At 35.6% G+C, this 23,373-nt stretch overlaps 1 protein-coding gene across 10 annotated transcripts in view; it reads left to right on the top strand.

The window, feature by feature from the left end:
- The window catches only part of Add3 (adducin 3), a 113,988-nt gene extending 90,879 nt beyond the window's left edge, over positions 1 to 23,109 (top strand). For 8 of the 10 annotated variants that reach the window (XM_058581296.1, XM_058581294.1, XM_046450090.2 and 5 more), the window contains 13 exons: positions 5,087 to 5,225; positions 9,254 to 9,405; positions 10,361 to 10,441; positions 11,201 to 11,350; positions 11,803 to 11,946; positions 12,060 to 12,158; positions 13,135 to 13,317; positions 14,640 to 14,897; positions 16,234 to 16,353; positions 16,745 to 16,831; positions 18,693 to 18,816; positions 20,194 to 20,289; positions 20,902 to 23,109. In XM_058581296.1, coding sequence (XP_058437279.1) covers positions 5,087 to 5,225; positions 9,254 to 9,405; positions 10,361 to 10,441; positions 11,201 to 11,350; positions 11,803 to 11,946; positions 12,060 to 12,158; positions 13,135 to 13,317; positions 14,640 to 14,897; positions 16,234 to 16,353; positions 16,745 to 16,831; positions 18,693 to 18,816; positions 20,194 to 20,289; positions 20,902 to 21,194 — 1,926 coding nt within the window. In that variant the 3' untranslated portion in view covers positions 21,195 to 23,109. The remainder of the gene's footprint in view (positions 1 to 5,086; positions 5,226 to 9,253; positions 9,406 to 10,360; positions 10,442 to 11,200; positions 11,351 to 11,802; positions 11,947 to 12,059; positions 12,159 to 13,134; positions 13,318 to 14,639; positions 14,898 to 16,233; positions 16,354 to 16,744; positions 16,832 to 18,692; positions 18,817 to 20,193; positions 20,290 to 20,901) is intronic. The other 2 variants (XM_058581297.1, XM_058581298.1) reach the window with 2 other exon arrangements.
- Positions 23,110 to 23,373: the final 264 nt, after the last annotated feature.

A 23,373-nucleotide genomic window follows, 5' to 3' on the forward strand; every position in this document is an offset into this window, starting at 1 on the left:
TGAAGATTATTATCATAATTGGTTGTGCTGTGTTTTAGGTTTTGAAGGTCTTAAAGAATCTATCATCCTATTGGCACTCTGCCTTGGCCATGTTATACACAAAATGTCACAGTCTTCACTACCTCCTCATCTATGCTCTTCTGTATCTGGGGAGGAGAACATGGTTTATGCTGTAACTTTTTTGCGGGGCAGGGGGGTGCCAGGGATTGAACCAAGGGGTACTTTACCACTGAGCCACATCTTCAGTCCTATTTTGTATTTTATTTAGATACAGGGTCTCACTGATTTGCTAAGCACCTTGCCATTGCCATGGCTGGCTTTGAACTCGCGATCCTCCTGTCTCAGCCTCCCAAGCTGCTGGGATTACAGGCATACACCACCGCGCCTGGCTATGCTGTGATTTTATGTATATCTTCCATGTCTTTAACCCAACTCTGTTATAATGTAGACTGTAGAGAACTATTGGCTAATCTGCCTTTATAAGCCTGGTCTGTGACTTTACCATCCTCTTATAAGTTGTTTCATCATCATGCATTGATTAATTCTTTTTTTTTCTTTAAATATTTTTTAGTTGTTGATAGAACATTATTATTCATTTATTTATATGTAGTGCTGATAATCAAACCCAGTGCCTCACACCTGCAAGGCAAGCGCTCTACCACTGAGCCACAACTCTAGGCCTTAACTGCATAAGGGTGAATACTTTGCTTGGTACTCCAGGATCACTATAATCTGCTGCTGTATAAGTTTGGTTTTTTCATCCACCAAATAACCAAATGCTCTAATGTGGCCTACAAAATTACCCAACGTTTCTTATCACAACCTGCCTGCTGCCTTATTTGTTGTATTTGGTTTCAGAGATTCAACCCAGGTCTGATAAAATTAGGAAGACATCTTCGGAAGCTCATGAGAATTCTGGCTTTGAATCTTTATTTCATTTATTTATTAAGTATGTAATCTTGAGCAAGTCTTTGCCTATTTAATGACTTAATTTTGAGACTCAAAATTAATCAACTACGAAGAATTATTAGCATTGGACTTTTAATTTATAGGAAAGATAAAGTAAAATGTTTATTCTTGGAATATTTTAATAGAAGTTTACTGCCAGATTTTTTTAAATCAGCTGAAACATTTTTATATCAGTAGGAATTTTTACACTTAGTATTGCTCTGTGACTTAGGTAATTATCTGAATACTATTTCAAAAACCTTTGAAGCAAAAAATGTTCATGATAAAAAATTAAACCTTTTGCACTAAAAGAATTCTTACCTGTTGAAGCACTATCAACAAAAGCCTGGAAAAATTTCATTTATTTCAAAAATATTTCTTATCTATACTGCATAGAAGCTATTTGGCCTTAAAAGGGACACTCACTAGTGATTTCAGAAGGGCTTTATCCCTCTGTGCCACGATAGGTATCCTAAAGTCTTGAGGTAGTAAGTACTTACTATATTATGGAATAAACAGAAGTGAAGGGAGATTATTTTAACTCCATATCATGTACAACAAGAAGAATGGGAAGTTATACTTTACATATGTATGATATGTCAAAATACATTCGACTGTCATTTATAACTAAAAAGAATAAATAAAAAATGAAAAATAGGAAAAAAGGAAGTGTAAGGAGCATTTCACTAATGAACAAAGCATTTGACCTATGTCCTTGCCTGTGACATTCACCAGCTGTGTGACCTCGAACAGATTTTTAACCTTTCTTATGTAGCTCTGTCATCCCACCCAGCAGAAATTTCTCATCAGTTTATAAATAGTGTGATTTCTCTTATGCAACTGGTTGGTTTTTTATCTTAAAGCCATTGTAAATCCACACAGTGAGCAGGTTATCTTGATTCATGTTGGCTCCCTAAGAATTTAGATAAAATTTAGCCCATCTCCAACAGATGTGTAAAATTTTATGGCATTCATTTATTATCTTAATCTTATTCCTGGTTCTTTCTAATCTCCTTAGGCTTATTTTTCTCTTTAGCTTTATTTTTCTTACTTACATTTTATTTATTTTATTTTGTATTACTTTAATCTGTGAAAGTTTTCTTGAATTCTTCCTGGAAGAACATGGGGCCACGGACATTCAACAAAATAAATAATGCCTACTTCTCAGAGATGTTGTAACATACATAATGACTGATAAATACACTAATAATTTTTTATTAAATCACAGATATTTGTTATACCTGCTTTGAAGAAAAGGTTTAAATAGTTTGTTTTTGAAGGGAAGACAAAGTTTCAGAAGAGTAGATGGCCTACTGCCGTATGTCTACAAGTTTTCTGTGATTTATATAAAAGTAAATAAGAGCCAGGCACAATGGTGCATGCCTGTGATCCCAATGGCTCTCCTGAGGCAGGAAGATTAAAAGTTCAAAGCCAACCTCAGCAGTTTAGCCAGGCACTAAATAACTCAGTGAGACCCTATCTCTAAATAAAATATAAAAAAAGAAGGGGCTAGGGATGAGACTCAGTGGTTAAGTACCCCTGAGTTCAATCCCTGGCACCAAAAAAAAGAAAAGATAAATGAGGGTATCTAGGAGATTCTTTTCCTTTTAGCCTTAACCATGGTAAATTACTCATGTTACTCCTCTATAAAGGCATCCGTCCATCTTTTACACAGCCTACAACCACTTTGTGTTCACAGGATTTTGATTATTAGTGGGGTTTTCTGATAATATAGTATGTGTTGTAAAAGATGTTATATAGAACAGTTTTTCTGGTTTCAGTTGTATATTTAAATGAACTAGATACAGACGATGAAAATAGATGTTTTCCATCTTCTTATAATTTTTCTAATTATTTACATTTAACAAGTCTTAAATTTTAAAAGAAAATCATATTTAACTAATGTAAATTGCTCCCTGAACTCAGAATTCAAATATGGTCACAATTTGAGCTTCTTGGTTTGGTTTGGTTTTGTTTTTTAATCACTCAAACATCCATTTGCTTTATTAGCAGAGAGTATAACATTTTCCTTTTGGATTTTTTTTACTTCCCCTGAATTGTCCCAAGAACTTCAGCAGCTTGATCAGTGGAACCTATGTCCCAAGATGTGGTATATGTTGTGTATGTGTGCCTTTGTGTGTATGGGAGAGACACTAAAGTCTGTGCAGCCCACCATTCCTACTACATTTCCTTGTCACATGGTGAAGGTGTTGAAGACTGGCTTCATATTGACAACAGAAGCTGTAGGTTCCCTGTTGACCCAGATGCCCCTACAGGCCAACATGATGCCTCAAGGAAGGATGACCTTCTTCCTGGGCTAAATCAGTTAAGATGTCCTATGGTCCCATAATTGAGCTCCCAAAATTGAAGCTATAAGCACCCAGCTCATTCAGTTCTCATCACAAATAACTCTCAACTGTTTTGCTAAGAGAAGCACAAACACTGAGCCAGACCTGGTCCCCTAACATCTATCATCTCCTAGCCTTAAAACCACATTTCCTCTTCCCACCACAGGATGCTGTACTATTATTTAAAGAAAGAAAATCCCTGGACCTCTGGGCTATTAACCATCCTTTAGCATATCTACATCTAAGCGGGAACTCCCGAGAGATCTTACTCCCCCATCCCCTGTAAGGAAGAGTACTTATCACCGAACTCAAAAGAGATCCACCCTTCTTTTTTTTTTTTTAACATTTTTTTAAGAAGTAGTTGGACACAATATCTTTATTTTATTTATTTATTTTTATGTGGTGCTGAGGATCAAACCCAGGGCCTCACACGTGCTAGACGAGCGCTCTACCACTGAGCCACAATCCCAACCCAGAGATCCACCCTTCTAAAGAGATTTCCACAGCAATCTCCAAGGAGCTCCTATGTATCCCTCTTGGAGGTGGTTATTCCAAAGTAATTCTCTTTCTTCTCCCTCTTAGGTGAAGAGGAAAGAAACTGAATTTAATTTCTGGCCAAGCATCCTGCTATACACATAATTAATCTTAAATGGAAGAACAAGGTTTAAGTGATTTATGTTGCAAGAGCTTTCATGTTTAAAAATGAATGAAATAGACTTGAGCTAATCTCAAATAGAAGAGCAGGGTTTAAGTGATTTATGTTGCAAGAGCCTTCATGTTTAAAATGAATGAAATAGATATGAGCAAGAGAACAAATGACAATTTAATAAAATAAATATTGGTTGGGTGTGATGGAAAGACAAAATGAACTATTTCAACAAATGTGAAGAATTGGGAATTTTATGTGATAAATCATATTAACAATTCATTGAGTTACTGGAATAGAGGTATTTCTTAATGTTCAGGATTTGGATTTATATAAACAGTTTGTGCCACCCCACCCCACTCCCCCTCCCCAAAGAAAATACAGCTCCAGAATAGGAAAATATGGAACCCAGAATTGGAAAGAAGTGTAATTTCTCTAGGACAGTATTATAAAAGGGAAGTAATTCATCCTCAGTTCTTCTTACTAGTTTATATTGAGTTTATGGAGCTAAGGAATTGCCATGGAAATCTTAAAATGGAAACCACAATTTAGTATGTCTTACTGAAAACTTCTGCTGTGAATCACTGTTTTCAGTGAAGCCCCATTCAAATAGGGACTGACTAACTTAGATGACAAAGCTGCTAAGTAAGAAATGGTCTCTTTATATTGGTTTACACCTGGTGCTTAAGTTGCATATTAATTAATAACAGTTGTTTTATCTATATTTGTCTAGTGCAGATATTAAAATGTTTCCTTTTCTTTGAGATTAAGAATGTCTAGGCTGGGGATATAACTCAAGTGGTAGCGCACTCGCCTGGCATGCGTGAGGCCCGGGTTCAGTCCTCAGCACCACATACAAAAAAAACAAAAGATGTTGTGTCCACCAAGAACTAAAAAATAAATATTAAAAAAATTCAAAAAAAACGAATGTCTAATGATTTTTTCCTCCCCTAAAAGCAAGTTTCTTGCTTCCTCTAATGTTTTACTATTTTATGTTTTTATTTGTTTATAAATAGTGTAGGTAAAGTTATTCAAAGGAGGAGTAGAGGAGAGGATAATTCATTATATCAGAGCAAGTTTGGGTCATTCTGCTGCAAGTGAGATATGTATATATATGCTCAGTGGTTATTTTTGTGTATTACAGGCTTTTCGGGAAGACCTGGAATGCCTTATTCAAGAACAGATGAAGAAAGGCCACAACCCAACTGGATTACTAGCGTTACAACAGATTGCAGATTATATCATGACCAATTCTTTCTCAGGATTTTCTTCACCTCCCCTCAGTATGTCAGTTTTGGAGAGTTTTAAAAATTACAATTTTATTTCTACTTTGAAACAGTGTACATGTCTAGCAGCATATTCTGCTCAGGTTCAGTCCTTAAAGTTTATAGCATCTTAATACTTAAGAGTAGCATAGTGTCAAAATCTTTTTTCACATCTGTCAGGCACTTAATAGACTTTGAAGATTACAAAATAGCTATAAGACATGGTTCCCTGCCCCAGATAAATATATTTTAATTAATACTGCAAGATAACTATAAGGAAAAAATTACAAAGCAGTCATAAGGAATTGTCTAATGAGGTTTCATGAGTCACCAAGCTGTGAGCTCAGAGTTGGAAGGGATTACTGGCTGGAGGAGATTGAAAAGACTTGGTGGGAGAAGAGAGACCTTAGCTAACCAGACTTTAAAGTATACAATAGTTAGAAAGAAGGGTCTGGGCATTTTCTTCATTCAGTATAGCTCTTTAATGAGAGCAACAATTTGTGAACTTAACAGTGTCGGGGTACTAAGAATCATAAGGTACTAAGTTCCAGAACTGTACATATCAGCTGTGATGCTCTAGTGCAAGGGCAGGTACACAGAGTACAGAGAGAACTGCCAGCAGCTGCTTTAGGTTAGACTCAAGAGATGAGGGACTTTTTCCTTTCTATTTTTTCCTTTTCTTTTGTTTGTTGTCCCTTTCTCCTTTCTTTCCTTTTTTGTTAGAGATTTGTGAGTAGGATTTCAAGTATTTTCCAAATAAAGGAAACAGTGTAAAGAGACATGCAGTGGTGGGAACATGCAAGGTGAGAGCATAGTTGTAGTACTTCAAGTAGACCATTGTGTTGGTGCAACAGAGTCCTGGTGTGGAAGCATAGGGAGAAGAGTTGGTCTTGGACTAAGAAGGGCTACCAGCATGGAAAGAGGAAAGCATTATGAAGAGAGACTTGCTAGGTGATAACTTAGATGAGTACCAGGAAATGAAAGAAACTGAAGTCAGGAAGATCAGTTATTAAAGATTCTTTGAAAGAATCCCAGTGTGAGATATACTGACCTATTAGAGGAGTGGTCATAGGCCTAAAGGGAAGAACCAATGAGAAATGCAAGTCCAACGCAGAACAGAGAGGACTGCTGTGTTTGGGGAGGGGAAGAATGATGAGTTCCCTAGTGACTGTGTTTTCTAACTTTGGAGAAATATCCTACAGCAGAAACAGCAACTCAAAAGCTGAGGCAGGCTGGGTGTGGTGGCACATGTCTGCATTTCCAGTGACTGGGGAGGCACAGGCAGGAGAATTCAAATTAGGCCTTTATTGAGGCCCAAAGCAACTTAGACCCTATCTCATAATTTAAAAAATAAAATAAAAAGGGGTGGATGTGACTCAGAAGTTAAGTGCCCTGGGTTCAATCACCAGTACAAAAAAAAAAAAGTTAGTTTGGTTCACACTTTCTATAATATTATCTGTGCCAAGCACCATTTCTAGTTACCAGGGAGTGCACTGATCAACAATATAGACAAGATTCCTTTTGTCAAAGAGACAGAAGATAAACTAAATAAGATGATCAGAGAATAGGGAGTGCTATGCAATATGGTCAGTGTGACAGAGAGCATCTAGATGGATATGTTGATTGCGTCATCAGAGAATACTCTGTAAAGGTGACATTGAAACTGAAATCTGAATAGCAAAAAGGAGTGGACCATGCCAAAAATGGAGAAACTAGTACAGGAGCCACGTGAGGAAAACGTGGGAATGAGTTTGGCCTCTTCAAAGAATAAAAATAAAGACAATGGTCTAGAGCATGGTTTTCAAGGTGCCACAGTAGAACAAAGTCAGATCAGAAACACAGGGCCAGATCATCTTAAAATATGGTTTTATATATGATTGGATATAAATTATATTATAATCTAATTTAGTCCTAGCTCTGATGGGAAGCCCTTTTAAACAGAAAGATGCTTTTAAAGACCACTGATATATTCTGCGGGAAAAATGGACTGGGAGATTTGATAATATTGTTAACAAAAATAGGAAAGTTGAGGGCTAGGTTGATAGAGTGCTTGCCTCACATGTACAAGGCCCTGGGTTCAATCCCCAGCACCACAAAAAAAAAAAAAAAAAAAAAAAGGAAGGAAGGAAGAAAGAAAGAAAAATCCCAGAGTTGGTGATCTAGTTTGGCTTTGGAAATGGAGGAAGTTCAAATTTGGGCCTGCTCAATTTGAGTTGCCAAGATCCCGTAGCAGTCAGAAATGCAGTGTGAGAGCTTGAGAGAGAGATTTGGCAGATGGACATAGAGCAGTGTCACTCAAAGCTGTGGGCATTAATTAAATAATTGTACAAGAAGGCATAGGCAGAAAACAAGAGTCCAAGGAGAAAATTTCATAAGTTCTAAGAGGAGACTAGTCGGGAAAAATAGAAATAATAAGAGAAGTGTCCTGTGAGTGTCCTAGATTCCATGGCAGAAACACAGAGCTGCAGGGGTTTTGGCTGGCTGGCTGGAATGTACAAAGGATGGCAGCAGGAAAACTATGCCCTAGTGTTCAGAGGTCAGGAAGTAGAAATTGACCAGTGTGCCTGGAATATTTATGTGGTGGCCTACAAAATGGAAATTAAATTGGAAGGGTAGGTAGAGAGTAGGAGGTAGGATAATGGCTAACTCTAAAATTTCAGAAATGTCATTATTTTGTATGACTTATATATGATTGAATCTATTTCTTTGATTTAGTTTGCAACATTTCAAAATTAGAAGATTTCACATTTGAGACTTCTCTTTAAAAGTTCTTACTGGTCTCACATTCTCAGGTTAAATGTAGTACGTAAGGAAGCTAAGTCTGATGGTTCTATGCAGAATGGATTTATAGAGAAGGGCAGGGACAAAAATGGGAGGGCTTATTGTAGGAGTCCGTGTGTGAGTGAAGGTCTGAACTCAGGTATGGTAAGTGAGGGACCTTGTGAAGAAAAGAATGATAGAAGATAATGACAAATTACCTGTGGTGTCCCACAGGTAAAGGTCACTCAGGGTTTGAGCCTATAAGTATTGTAATGCCATTGGTATTAGAATACTAAAGAGAAAAGGTAAGAAAAATAAGAGAAAAATAATGTAAAAATACTTTCAAATTCTTTTAATTTTTAAGTTATTGTGTTGCAAGAAGTTAGAAATAGCAGGCTAAAGAATGAGGAGGAGGACCTGGTCAGAGATGAAGATCAGAGTGTCATTTACACTCATATGGTGGGGAGGCTTGGGGGTGTATAATGTTTTCATAGAGAAAAGTAAAATAAGAAGGGAACATAATGGAAACGTGAATTTTGAGAAAGAACTACAGTCAGAGGAAGAAGGGGGAAGAGAACTTGTTGAAGAGGAAGAGAAGCAGGTAGAAAGGGGACAAGAGATCTAGGACCGCATTATTCAGGCCTGGGGAAGAATACTAGGGAAAAGGCCATGGGAAATGGTGTCAAGCTATAAAGAGGTCAAGGAGAATGAAAGCTAAGCAAAAGTTGAACTTTGAACATGGCATTTGGATTGTTAGAGACCTTCAAAACGACAGAAGCCAAACTATTATTTGTATATATTCTTTCTATATCAAATGTTTTCTTATGTTTGAGTAAAAGTCAAAAGAGATACGAGAAAAGTATTTTTCTGGCTGGCTGGAATGTACAAAGGATGACAGCAGGAAAGCTTGCCCTAGTGTTCAGAGGTCAGGAAGTAGAAATTCTTTACATTGTAGGTCTTTTCATTGTAAAATTTGAAGTAACCTGTTATTAAACTTTCACCTTTGAGGTCTGTAACCATTTTCTCAAGTGATGTGACCCTTTGCTATGGTCATTTCCAAACAAGTATTAATAAAGCACCTTTTACCAAGCAATCACAGAAGGTAGCTGATACTTATTTTTATTCTCAGTACATGTTTCTGAAAGCTAATAAAACATTGTATGGACTAATAAACTTCCGATTATTTACAAGACTCAGTAGAATATTCCAAGTTATTTTCTGGCATCTAATTTTCAGGTAAGAAATTATTTGACTTGAGTCTCTCACCACAATTTTTTTTCTTTTAGGTCTTGGTATGGTCACACCCATCAATGACCTTCCTGGTGCAGATACATCCTCCTATGTGAAGGGAGAAAAACTTACTCGTTGTAAACTTGCCGGCCTATACAGACTTGCAGATTTGTTTGGATGGGCACACCTGGCAAATACGTACATCTCAGTAAGTTCTTTAGTCTTTCTTTCTTTCTTTTTTTTAATAAAATTCCAACTAAAAGGCAACTGTGCTCTCCATGACTTGGAAGTCCAGTTTTCAAACTTTATTTTCTGAACCCAGCATACTAGATGACAACCTCATGCTTATTTAAACCTTATCTCCCAGGGAAAGCCTGCAATCCCAAGCAATCTCCCTTTACTATGTTATTCCTTTGATGTAGAGCAGTTGTAGAACCTATTCAGAAAGACACCATATGTTAGAATTGTCTCTCTCCATGCTAATTATATATAAGCATCAGTGGCATTGAAAAGCATTTGGGGCAAGGAAAACAAATTGGCCAGGGAACTTTCCTCCCTGGTTTTTATTTTGTTAAATATGTTTTTCCTGTTCACCATCATCTTGTTTTTACTTTGCCACATTTGGAACCAAGACAGTATTTGGAGTGAAAAAAGTATTAAAATATTGTCTGATGGACATGGAATAGACATGGTACAGTTTTCCAACAACCTTTCTTCCTTTTCCTCTGGCCATTCATTAGTTTCCCTTTTCCATCTCCACCTTAATTCCTTCTGAAGAAGAAATCTTGTTGTCTTTCCTACCCTTTCCCCCCTAATTTCCGTATTGCAAATTAAGGTTATAATCATTACCACATTGGGTTGGATAATGTCGGCATTTATTTTTTATGAATATAACTGACCCTAAACAAATTTAGAACCCCAAAGTAACACTATAGGTAAGCCCAGTAAATGGGAAAATCATGTCAGAATCTTTTAGTAAGTTCTAGAGAGTTGAGAGAAACTTAAGGAAACTTTCATGTTGCAGACCTGGAATTTTTGTTTTATTTTTTTTTTCCAAATACCATATAATTATTTATCCAAAATATATTTCTGGTCACACTTACACTGCAAAATAAGAATGCCTTAGAGTAAGTTTTTCTTGTTTTTTTTTTTCTTTCTTCCAGGTAAGAATAAGTAAGGAGCAAGACCATATTATAATAATTCCCAGAGGCCTATCTTTTTCAGAAGCCACAGCCTCCAATTTGGTATAATTTTTATTCCTATGTTACTTTTCCTGAGTTCCCTTATGCTTTCTGACAGTTTTTACCTTTTGGACAGGATGGAACAAGAAAATGGTATGAATGGAGAAACGTTTACTAGTGAATAGTGAGGGTTTGGAAAATTACGTGGTGGAGGAATTATTAGTTAACCCATGCATGTTTGGAGGGAATCTCAGGAAATTTTTCTATCCTGTACATTCTGGAATTATGTTTTTTAAACATAACACACAGTCTATGTGTATTCTGTAATGACATTTAAACAGTTGAAGTGGTGTGAGTGAAGGATTCAACCGAGCATTTTCTTCTTATTGTGATTGTATTCCTAGCCACTATCATCAGCTCATAGAACAGCTGGAGCTACACTGATTCTGGGTGATGCAGTGTCAGTAAATTCAAGTCCTTTAGCCAATTCAGTAAATGTAGATTTGACCAAACCTCTGGTGAAGGCCTTAGGTTAGTTTCTTGAAAACTGTACTTCTTGCTAAATACTAAGTTGTGTTGCAGATTACCAGCTTTATAAATAAAGTGTTAGGAGAGCAAAACTATACATTCTTTTACAAATCCTTTCTGACTTCCTTTTTACTCTAATGATGGAGTTGAGGAGTTGCAACAGAGGCCCACAAAGTCTACAGTATTTACGACCTGGCCTTTTACCAAAAAGTTTGCCACTCCCTGGATTAGCTTTTGGAACACAAACTTTGATACATATATGTTAATTAAATAATGTCTTTGTAATTTTTCCAGGTAAAAGTCAATATAATTGGAGAAGTGGTTGACCAGGGAAGCACTAACCTGAAAATTGACCATACAGGATTCAGTCCCCATGCTGCCATCTATTCAACACGTCCTGATGTTAAATGTGTGATACACATCCATACCCTTGCTACTGCAGCTGTAAGTCAGTGAAGGGCCAAAACCAATGACTCTAGAAAATGTATTTTCCATGACTTTCCCAAACCAATGCTATACTTTCTACATTTCTTTAGACTCTGCCATTCAAAATCATATTTGAAATATTCATCTTCTGCATACCCAGAAAGCAAAAGTCTGTTGGGATCAAGTGCTACTGTTCTGGGGGGAAAAAAAAAAACAGAGAGAGAGAGCATTTGGATTTTAAAACTAATCAGTAATAATTGGGTTATTGAGGTACTTTAGAGCTAAGTTGTTCCATAATATTTGACACATCATTTAAATTGAGTTGTATCCCCTGTGTCGTTTTGGGATGGGTTGCAGTGGTGAACATAATGAATAGACCAGTGCTTTATAAGCTGCCTAAATAATCAGATTTCTATGAAAATATATGTAGTAACTAAATGTGTTATCTTGGTTTGGTCCCAATCAAATAGGTCTCCTCCATGAAGTGTGGGATCCTTCCAATTTCTCAAGAGTCCCTTATCCTGGGAGATGTTGCCTATTATGACTACCAAGGATCACTTGATGAGCAGGAGGAGAGAATTCAACTGCAGAAAGTTCTGGGGCCAAGTTGTAAGGTATATAGTAGAGTCTCCATCTAAAGAGCTATTTTCGTTGCTGCTGCTGTTGATGAAAGCAGTGTGAGCTATGCCAGTTATTTAAAGTGATTGCTTTGGGGATTCTATTTTAGGTGCTGGTACTCAGGAATCATGGAGTGGTAGCACTTGGAGAAACAGTTGAAGAAGCTTTTCATTATATTTTTAATGTGCAGATAGCCTGTGAGATTCAGGTAGGAAAACTTATTCCCCCGTTTTTATTGCTTCGTTATTTACCCATTTAGTTGGATTTTATGTTTACTTATTTCCAAAGCCCAATTGATTGGCAGGTTTTTATTTTGCTATTTAAGAGAATTTCTCCTCTACTTCACCGAGTTGGCAACCCTTTTTATTTATCTCTTGAATTGAAAATAGAAGGAAAGCAAATCAAAGTTCACATACACACAAATCTAAGTGTTATAAACATCATTTGTCCCACAGTCCTTCTTTATCTTTCACCCTCTAGTGGTAGTACTAATTGAGAAACAAAGGCAGAAACAAAGGCAGCCACAAATCATCAAAAGTCAGATGTAATGTGGTCACTTTTGTAAAGAAAAAAAAAAAAAAAAAAAGACTAGTGCCAGAAGTTTTGTGAACTCAGGCAGTTTCTAACAGTTCCACAACCTCTTTATTATAATAGGCTGGATGTTTACTAACTACTTTTTCCCACAGAGAAGCTGAGTACATGTAAATGCTCAAATTTCCCTCTTAAAGAAAATCAAGCAGATTCTCTTGAATCAAATGGTGGTAATTTAATTTATGGGAAGGGTCTCAAAAAAAGGAAAAAAAAATCTTCTACCAGCTTTAACTTAATAACCAACTTCTTTTTTATTTTAATGATCCCTTTTCTCAAATGGAGCTATGAAAAGTTATAATTAAGACAATTAACTGATGACTTCTGTCTGAATATTCTTAAATTCAAAGTGTAGTATCTCTATATTCCTTTAAACAAATGTTAACTGGATAGCCATGGGAAAACTTCTTTTTCAGATAGATGAAAAAGATACTTCACCTGCCTACTTGTTTAAGAGTATTGCTTTGCCTTTGCTATTAGTAGCCTGAACGAGTGTTGTAGCTACTTGCCAAATGAAAATTGTGCTTTTTTTGAAAGTAAAATACCTATTACAGTCTTTTCAGTTTTGAGTGTGTTTATTTTACCATTGATAACAGGTACGGGCCTTAGCAGGGGCAGGTGGAGTAGACAATCTACTTGTACTGGACCTTCAGAAGTATAAAGCTTTCACTCACACTGTAGCAGCATCTGGAGGAGGAGGTGTAAATATGGGTTCCCATCAGAAATGGAAGGTTGGCGAGGTTGAATTTGAAGGGCTGATGAGGACTCTGGACAATTTGGTAGGTGAAAATCAAACATAAACTTCATATTCAAAAGCAAAGACTTCCATCTCCCTTTGATTTTAGAACATGGCTCCTTACTCTTCCAGGACTACAGTCTGACCCTATGGACGTATTTCAGTATGATTTAACCACATTTTTAAGAATCAGCAAGATATGTAAATGTGATCTTTTTTCTTCAAGAATACAGTACATTGTTATTGATTATAGTCACCAAGTCTCACAATATATCTCTTGAACTTAATTCTCCTAATTGAAATTTCGTATTCTTTGCCTAACTTCTCCCCACCCCAATCCCCTTATATATACCATTCTACTCTGCTTCTATGAGTTCAGCATTTTTAGTTTCTGCATGCAGTTGTCTTTCTGTGCCTAGCTTATTTCTCTTACCATAATGTCCTCTAGGTTCATCCATATTGTTGCAAGTGACAGAATTTCTTTCTTTTTTAAGACTTTATAGTGTCCCATTGCGTATTTGTACTACATTTTCTTTATTCATTCATCCACTGATAGTTACACAGGTTGCTTCCCTATCTTAGCTGTTGTGATTGTTGCAATGAACATGGGAATGTAAATGTTTCTTCAGCACACTGATTTCAATTCCTTTGTATATCCAGTAGTGGGATTGCAGGATCATATAGTATTTTTATTTTTAATTTTATGAGAAACCACTATATTGTTTTCCATACACGGTTTACATTCCTAATAGATGTGGCTTTAATTTGCATTTGTCTGATCATTAGTGATATTGAGTGTTTTTTCAATACCTGTTGGCCATCTGAATGTTATCTTTTGAGAAATGTTTATTTAGGTCCTTTGCCCATTTTTCAATTGGGTTATTTCTTTTCTTGCTATTTAGTTGTTTTAGTTCATTATAAATTTTGGACATTAACCCCTTGTCATATGCATGGTTTGGAAGATGTCATTGTTTTTCCTTCTTCCATGAATGATCAGAAGGCAGAGTGCTTTTAGACCCAGAAATAAAGACTTAAATAAGCGCTGAGATTTGGTTTCCCCGAAAACCATATTGTCGGCAGGAAAATGTGTCTGGTCAGCAATTTAGAAATTACCTTTGTCAGAAAGAGTTGTTTGAGTGGAAATTGCAGTGCCAGCTGCAATCAGTTTTAACCAGATCTCGAAATTTGCTTAATTTCAACTCTAGTTTTATATGGAGGTTATATGGGGTTTAGAAAGATGTTTTCCCCTTTCTATGTTTTGTAACAAAGAAGTCTTTTTGAATCTTTGTTTAAAGAAATAGACTGCAAATGCTGTGTTGGTACAGGTTTGATTGCTTCAAATGTGGTTTTTTCCCCCTCCTTTAGGGGTATAGAACCGGCTATGCTTACAGGCATCCTCTCATCCGAGAGAAGCCTAGACATAAGAGTGATGTGGAAATCCCAGCAACTGTGACTGCTTTTTCCTTTGAAGATGATACAGTGCCACTCTCTCCTCTCAAATACATGGCACAGAGACAGCAGCGTGAAAAAACAAGATGGTTGAACTCACCAAATACTTATATGAAAGTGAATGTGCCTGAGGAGTCTCGAAATGGGGAAACCAGTCCCAGGACCAAAATCACAGTATGCCACTATTTTACATAGTTTGCCTTTTGAAGTATTTTGCCTAATTAACTCATGAATTGAATGTCCTATTAAATTATTAGGAAAGTATAACATAATGTTAAAAATAATATTGCTACCATTTACTAGGTATTAATTGTAAGGTACTACTACTCCAAGTGCCATTCAAGAATGATCTCATTTACTTCTCCTAATATGATTGAATGCTGTTTTTCTCCCTACTTTTCAGATGAGAAAACCAAGGCAAGAAGGACTAACTAATTGTTTTTTAATGATAAAGTTAGGGCTTGAATGCCAACCATCTGACACAAGTCTAGCCTTACCAACTACATGATACTGCTGTGTAGTTTGTCTTATACCTGTGAATCAGAACTATAAAAGTTATAAACACCAAATCATTCCAGAGTTGCATGAATTACTATACTTTGTTACCATTAGGCAATATCTTGTAGTTAGAGAAATGGGTTATTTTCTTTTTTAGAATTTTGTTTCAGATTTGGTTTTTGGTGGAGTACTTACCACCAAATTTTCTCTAGCTGTTCAATATTAGTTCATCCTGTCATATGAATCAGTGACATTCAATATGGAAAAGCCTACATAGGCATCAAAGGGTTTTTTCCCCTGGCCTATAAGATTTTTTTGTCTCCAGTAAAAGAACATAATTAAATGCATAAGTTCTCCAGAACTCACTTTATTGGCAGAGACTGGTGGTCAGCCATAATTACTCTTGTTAAATATTAGCTTTTTCTATGGGTCATAGTGTGGAATAAATGAGAATTAGTTAAGGTCCTTCCAACCCTATGGTTCTATTGTGTTGTGTACTACAAGATCACACCATCATAAAATGCTGATTACGGGCTTGCCTTTTTCTGTTAGCCAAAACATAAGAAGCAAGGTCTGGAAAACTATATCTTAAGAGATTGGCTTGAGTCCTTTTCAGTGACTTCTTGACCATCCTCATCTGATGAAATTCAGTTCAAGAGACAGAACTCTGAGTGTGAGTTAAGACAAGATCACACTCTGGAAATAGTTTCTGCATTGTGTTTTTAGGTATCAAGAGGAGAAAGTTCATTTAGCAGTGTAATTGAGTATTAATGTGAATAGTAACAGCATTTGTTCGCTATTTTTTTTTTTAAACTGAAGTGAATGCTTTTGTGAGCTTTTTTCCTAACTGATATGTGGTATAAATCAATTGACTACTAAGATACTGCTTAGTGAAATTCTTCAAAAGATTGGTGATATATGCCTCCCATGAGACTATTAACAGTTATTGAGCAGCTGCAATTATCTCCTTAATACTTAGAAGCTTCATTCTAAGAAATTTTTTATTCTTTAGTGGATGAAGGCAGAGGATTCCTCCAAAGTTAGTAGTGGAACACCTATCAAAATTGAAGATCCCAATCAGTTCATTCCTCTAAACACAAACCCAAATGAGGTACTAGAAAAGAGAAATAAGGTAAGATGTGGTCCTGATTGAATATAATTAGTAACAAATATAGGAATACAGAAAAAAATTTGACTCAGTAATTATAGCTTATATTGAATACCTGCAGCCCTGTGCTAGTCATTGCTGAACATAAGGAAGAAGTATTAAACGTATTTCTGCCTTGGACTGTGTTGGCATTAAAGGGAAAGTGCAGTTCTCTAACTGTATAAAATGATAGGAAATCACCAGCCAAGAGGGTAACAGAGAATGATGTGAGGGTTAGGATGGTGAAAGGGATCTTCACAGAGGTTGGCATCGAAGAGACTTAGTAAGAAGTTTCCAATAATAAGCTTTTAGGAAAAGAGAAGGCAAAGGTCATCTGCACTGTTGCTCCCAAGAACTTGTTATTGTTTCAATTCAGATTCGAGAACAAAACCGATATGACTTGAAAACTGCAGGACCACAGTCTCAGCTGCTGGCTGGAATTGTTGTGGATAAGCCTCCTTCTGTAAGTCTGAAGAACTATGATTTTTGTTTTTGATCTGCTACATATTTTTTTTTTGTTTTTTAAATAGGAACATTTTTACTAAGGTTAATTTGAGTACAAGTTAAAAAGTCAAGTAATCCATAAGACTTACAATTCCAGGGGCAAGCACTTTCTGTTCTTTTAGCATTTACCTTCCTGTTTCTAAATAGCATCTTTATTCTGCTTTCTCTTAAGTTTATCAGTTTTTAAACCTTGAGTATATTTCATCAAATTTCAAATAGCATTACTTTGTATATCATAAGAGAGAAAAAACACTGCTAATTATATTGTAGGAAGCCATAAAATTTTAAGGTAATTCCCATTTCAGAGAAGGAAACTTTATCTTAAAAACTGTAGTTACTGGCTGGGTGTGGTAGTGCACACCTGTGATTCTAGCTACTCAGAAGTCTGAGGCAGGAGAACCCCAAGTCAAAGACCAGCCTCTGCAACTTAGTGAGACCCTGTCTAAAAAAGTACTGGCAATGTGACTGTGTTGTCAAGTGCCCAGGGGCACTTATCTCCTTAATACTTAGAAGATAAATAAATAAAAAGTAGTTACACCTCTTATGGAAGATGAGGATTTAACCAGTTCACACAAAACTCTCTTTTTGCCCAAACCCCATTCTCCAGTGAAGTGAATAGGGAAGGGGACTTTGAAATGTGTTTTCTTCTTATTTTTAGGCTTTTAAATTATCCCCTATTTTCAGCTTTTCCTCACCTGCATCTTCTGTGATACCTGATGCCTCTGGTTTCTGAGCCTTACCAGACCTAAGCATGCTTCTCATTTGCACCATTCTTTGTAGGACTGAGACTTCAACCCTACCCATTCTTCTACCTATTGTTCATCTTCCAAACCTGAATTAACATTTCTCACACTTTATTTTCTCTTTTCCCCCACTGTTCCTTTACTGTCATGTAGATGAGGTTTGGGGGGGGGGGGGGGACCAGAAATAAATGCAGAAGTTCATTCTGCCAGATATCACTGAAAATCTTATTTATCTCTTTCTAGGAGAAAATTACTAAAAATTTGTTTTTATAGCAAATTTAAAGAAGTCCTATTTTCAATTTTATTTTTTATTTTTTGGTGGTGCTAGGGATTGAACCCAGGGCCTTGTGCATGTGAGGCAAGCACTCTACCAACTGAGCTATATCCTCAGTCCCATACATTTTCATTTTTTAAAGGCTTTTTTACAAAGGTTTTTGAAATGGAGCAATTATTGATTTCTTAGCTATGTGAGACTTATTAGAGCTTGTCTTAATTTTGTTTTATTAATGTATGTATTTTACCAAGGATTTGCACTTACCACTGAGCCACATCTCAGCCTGTTTTTTTATTTTTTATTTTGAGACAGGGTCTCACTAAATTGCATAGGGCCCTGCTAAGTTGCTGAGGCTGACTTTGAACCTGTGATCCTCCTGCCTGTCCATCTCCCGAGCTGCTAGAATTACAGGTGTGTGTTACCACACCTGGCTGTCTTAACAAATAAAGATTAGTAGTGTCTAGGAGTATAACTCAGTGGTAGAGCACTTATTTAACATGTACAAAGCAAAGCCCTGGTTTCAATCCTCAACACCACAAAAATTAATTAATTCACCTATACAAGCTTATCAAAGAAACATGCTGACAGTTTTAGTCCATTGAATCAGTAGTCCAGAGCATTAATCTAATTAAGAGTATTATAAACAAAGTTTGTTCATCATTTTTTATGATTATTGTGGAGTGGGGCATCACATTCATCATAAATACATTTATGTGTTTGTGTATATGAGGATATATAAATAAGTAGGTAGAAAGATATAAGTAAAATTCTTGGCAACGAGTCTGATTTTTTCCCTTTGTAAGACCATGCAATTTGAAGATGAGGATCATGGCCCACCAGCTCCTCCTAACCCATTCAGTCATCTCACAGAAGGAGAACTTGAAGAGTATAAGAAGACAATCGAACGGAAACAGCAAGGCCTGGAAGGTTAGTTGACTTGGGGATTAAGCATAGGATAACCACACACTGATAACAGGAGAGCCACTCAAATTGGATTAAAATGTTCAAATAGTTTTGAACATTTCATAGTATATGGCTTTTTTAAAACTTTTGTTTTGAAATTATTATAGATTCACAGGTATGTGGTTTTAGTGGTTTATAAAATCTCCCTGAGTATCTGAAGGTACCAGCATGGTCATTTCAAAATCAAAATTTAAAATAAATTGGTAGAAGTTATGTGATTTTTCTTAAGTGCATGAACACTCACTCTAGCACAGTTCAGTCTTTCTGACTTTGAAACTCTTAGTAGGCAGTCTGTTAGTATTATAGTAAGAATTATTCATTAAAACAGTCTAGCTAATTTTTTTTTAGCAGGGGTTCTCAATCTTGGGTTCTTGGATAAGCTTCAGATAGTCTTGTGAGCCACCTGGAAAGCAAATGATTAATTGTGTATGATATAGGAGTTTAGCCTGGAGGAGTAAGAAGTTTGTGACCCTAAAAGAGGGTAAAAGATTCTGCTTTAACTCATTCACAGCATAGTTTTACCCAAAGCAGAACAGAAGCCAATAGGTAAAGACTTTTTGTCCATGTTAGATATCCTATAGGAAGAGCTAATGATGACATCTGGATCATTCAAGGAAGAACCATTTTCATCACTGTTATAGTGCCTTTGTCAAAAAATCAAATCTTCCTAACTCAATAATGTACTCACACTAAATGTTCTAAGTGGTATATTGAACTTGTTTATGCTGATGTAAGGATAGAAGCTACTGCTATTTGGGGTCTTTTGTAAAATGTCCTCTTTAATTTCTCATTTTTTGAAAGCCTAAAGATGCCAGGTAACAAATACTGCACTCTAAAACCATCACCTTTTATATCTACCTTTGTAAATAGTTTCTTCCACATTCATTATGACCTCCTGAATTAGCTCACTAATATTGCTCTGACAGAAATCACTAATTGGATATTGTTCAAAAATCAGTGAAGCATTCTACCTCATTAATGTAGCAGCATTGGTGAGGCTTCATTGTTCTTTGCATCTGGCTGCTCAGTATATTTTGGTTTTCTAACATTAACAAAAGCTAAATGCACACACATTATTTGCCTGGGCTGCCAGTAGCCATGCTTCCTTTGTAACCCTATATGTAAAATTACTATTAGTGGCAGAAAGTTTTAATACATTAATCACCTCTTAGTGCCTCATTATGGATAGATGGAATAACCGTTAGCATGCAGACTCAGCTCAGAGCTGAAGAATTTCTCATCTCTGTGTATGCAGATATTTGATGTATGCACTAACCTCCCTGAACTCTTATGCTTCTTTATTTTGTTTGCATGGCTTTTAACTAAACTCTCATCCAACAGATGCTGAGCAGGAATTACTCTCAGATGACGCTTCATCTGTTTCACAAATTCAGTCTCAAACTCAGTCACCGCAAAATGTCCCTGAAAAATTAGAAGGTATTCAATGTAATTTCCCATAGCATTCACTGAGTAGTCTTGAGAGTACACCCCTGTCATTTGTTTTCATGTAAGAAATTGAACTGATCATGGTAAATTCACCATGGATTTTAGCTAAAATATCACAGTAATTTTATATTATTTACTAAATGAGGTGCTACTTTTGTTCAGCCATTGATACTTTAATCTGAATTTTGGCAACCCATCATTCTTAAGAATTTGTGGAATTAAAATTGGCTTGTCATGCATCTTCCAATGAACAGCATGAAATCTTTTTCAGTTTTGATTGCCAAATGACCCCAAAACTAAATAAAAATATTTAAGTTGTCTTCCTCCTTTATACTAACTTAAAATGAAACTATAACAGTTATGTATTAAACCAGAATTATCTAGCTTTTACTTTTTGGATGAACAACTTTGTTCTCCACCCCTTTATATCATTTAAGAAAATTAGCTTCATGCTAATAGAGCCATGTTTATTAAAATAATCATCTGTCTTCATCAGAATTAAAGTAATTTCTTAATACGTTGCTAAAATCTTTCAGTTTTGCAAATTAACACAGAAATGTTAACTATGTAAAATAACCCCCAAAAACCCCTCCCCTTTTGTAGAAAACCATGATCTATTTTCCAAGAGCTTCATCTCCATGGAAGTGCCTGTCATGGTAGTAAATGGCAAGGATGATATGCATGATGTTGAAGATGAGCTTGCTAAGCGAGTGAGTAGATTAACTACAAGCACCACCATAGAAAACATCGAGATTACCATTAAGTCTCCAGAAAAAATTGAAGAAGTCCTGTCACCTGATGGCTCTCCTTCAAAATCACCATCCAAGAAAAAGAAGAAATTCCGTACTCCTTCTTTTCTGAAAAAGAACAAAAAAAAGGAGAAAGTTGAAGCCTAAATAAAATCTTTTTTATAATTTTTATTACTATAGTGTGACATTGCACATTTAAATACCACATTTAAGTTGATCATTAATATACAGTGGTAGAACAGATTTGGGGGTATGGAGCAAACTGGACTTTAAGAACTGGAAAGAGGTTTTACTAAAAGAAAAACATTATGAAAAAACTTTCAAATTCATCTCTTATATGTCCAAAAATGACTGAATTTTTTAAAAGTTGATAGTTTTAATTAGCTCTGCCCTCTTGAAGAAGTATTTTAACTCACCGTAAACAGATATCTGTCTGATTTATTTCAGACCTTTTGGGTAATATCTGTTGGAAAGAAATTGCCAATGAACAAGTGAGAATTTTTATTTCTCAACACCTGCTTCACTTGGTAATCAGATTATAATTTTTTACCATGATTATTGACTATATCTTTTGGGTCCCCATTATTTCAATGGGCATTAACAGAATGCTTTAAAAGCTTCTAAGACAAGAATCTATAGCATTAGTATACACTGGCACATAATTTTTTAAAAAGTTTTAAAGAAAAGATTCATTTGAAATTTTATTCATAGTATAAAATTTCCTCACCTGAAATAACTTTGTTTGCCAAAAAAGTCATTTTAATAAACTATAATTTTTGAAAACTTCCTTTTTTATTAGTTTAGAAAGCCCCTTATTTTTCAAAAAAGGGGATTTTATACACATAACATGGGTTATTTAGTTTAACTCTGGCAAAAACGATTTTTGTATGTTGAGATATTTGTATACCATTCAGTATAAAAGTGTCATATGCATATTAGCCAATCATTTAACAGTAGAGCCTATTTGAGACTGCTTGGTACTGAGTATACTTAAATATAATTCAAGAATCCAGGGATTTGGTATCAAACGGGGATTAGAGCATATAAAGGTATATCTAGATTCATATTTGAACCTTATAATGTATTTTTCTCTTAGTATTGCTAATGAATGAAGAAAATCTTGTAAAAGTAACCAAATGAAAAGAATGAAAGGGAAAGTGAAAAATTAAGGGAACGATAGGTGGGATGTGAAAAGAATTCTAGTGTAAGAATGATTCATATTCACAATGGTATATATAGTGATTTATTGGAAATAGGTCCCAAATTTCTAAAATCCTGCTTCTCTGCCAAAATCAATGTGTTGGTTGATATTTGAGTTTTAAAAAGGACAAATCCTTCTAACATGTGTACCTTTAGAGAGCAGCAGTAGAAGAAATCAGTAAGTCCAATCTCACCACTGAAAAAACTACTACTTTTTGATTTTTACAAACCTTTTTTATCTTTTCATTTAACTTTCTTTCTAATGTAAATACAAATTTAAACCTAGACTTAATATAGTTTTCCCAAGTGATGTCACAAATCTGTAAAATCAATGATCCAAAACAGTCAGTGGGTAAAAGTAATCCAAAGTGTTCTGGAAGGTAAGCTGGCATGTTCAAAATCACATTGACTACAGTGTGTTCTGGGCTGGTTCTGTGTGAGTGTGAAGCAGAATTGAAACAAAACCTGGAAATGTCATTCTAGATCTCACTAACTACTGGAATCAGTGTTCTAATCTCTTAGTGGAAACTTTCAGTTGCTTAACTGTGTATTTGAGGATTGTTTTATGTTCTACATCATTTGTTGTATTACAACATATGTAGAAACAGTAACCTGTGAACTATGCTTTTCCATAACTTTTTAAAAATATATATATCTAAATGAATGAAGTGTGCATAAATATTTTTTAAATGCCACAGTAAACTATTGCACCTTTTGCTAATGCCTCTATTTACTTGCTTTGGCATATGGATGAGCCAATGAACCTGTGTCCTGTGGAAAAATGTATAAATGTTATCTGATATTTCTCTTAGATGTTATGCTAATTAATGTTAAATCACAAATAAACAGTGTATTTTAAATATATGGATTTGGTATCACAGGGTTTCCATTCGGGATTGCTTACTTAGCTGCATTTTGTGGTCTGTTGGTAATTGTATTTTCAAATTAGTTGAAAATTTATATATAAAACATAGATATATGAGACCTTCCTCATTTCAGCTCATTTAGACAGAAATATTCCCTAAGGAACCTTTTTTTTTTTTCCTATTTTTTGATAGGCATGGTGGCCTTAGGATCCTGATAATCTCAATTCTACTATTCATATTCATCAATGTAGAATAGAAGA

Source organism: Marmota monax, unplaced genomic scaffold (assembly GCF_021218885.2).
Source record: "Marmota monax isolate L192 unplaced genomic scaffold, Marmota_monax_Labrador192_F-V1.1 WCK01_AAM20220418_F8-fsc00004, whole genome shotgun sequence".
NCBI classification, from domain to species: Eukaryota; Metazoa; Chordata; class Mammalia; order Rodentia; family Sciuridae; genus Marmota; species Marmota monax.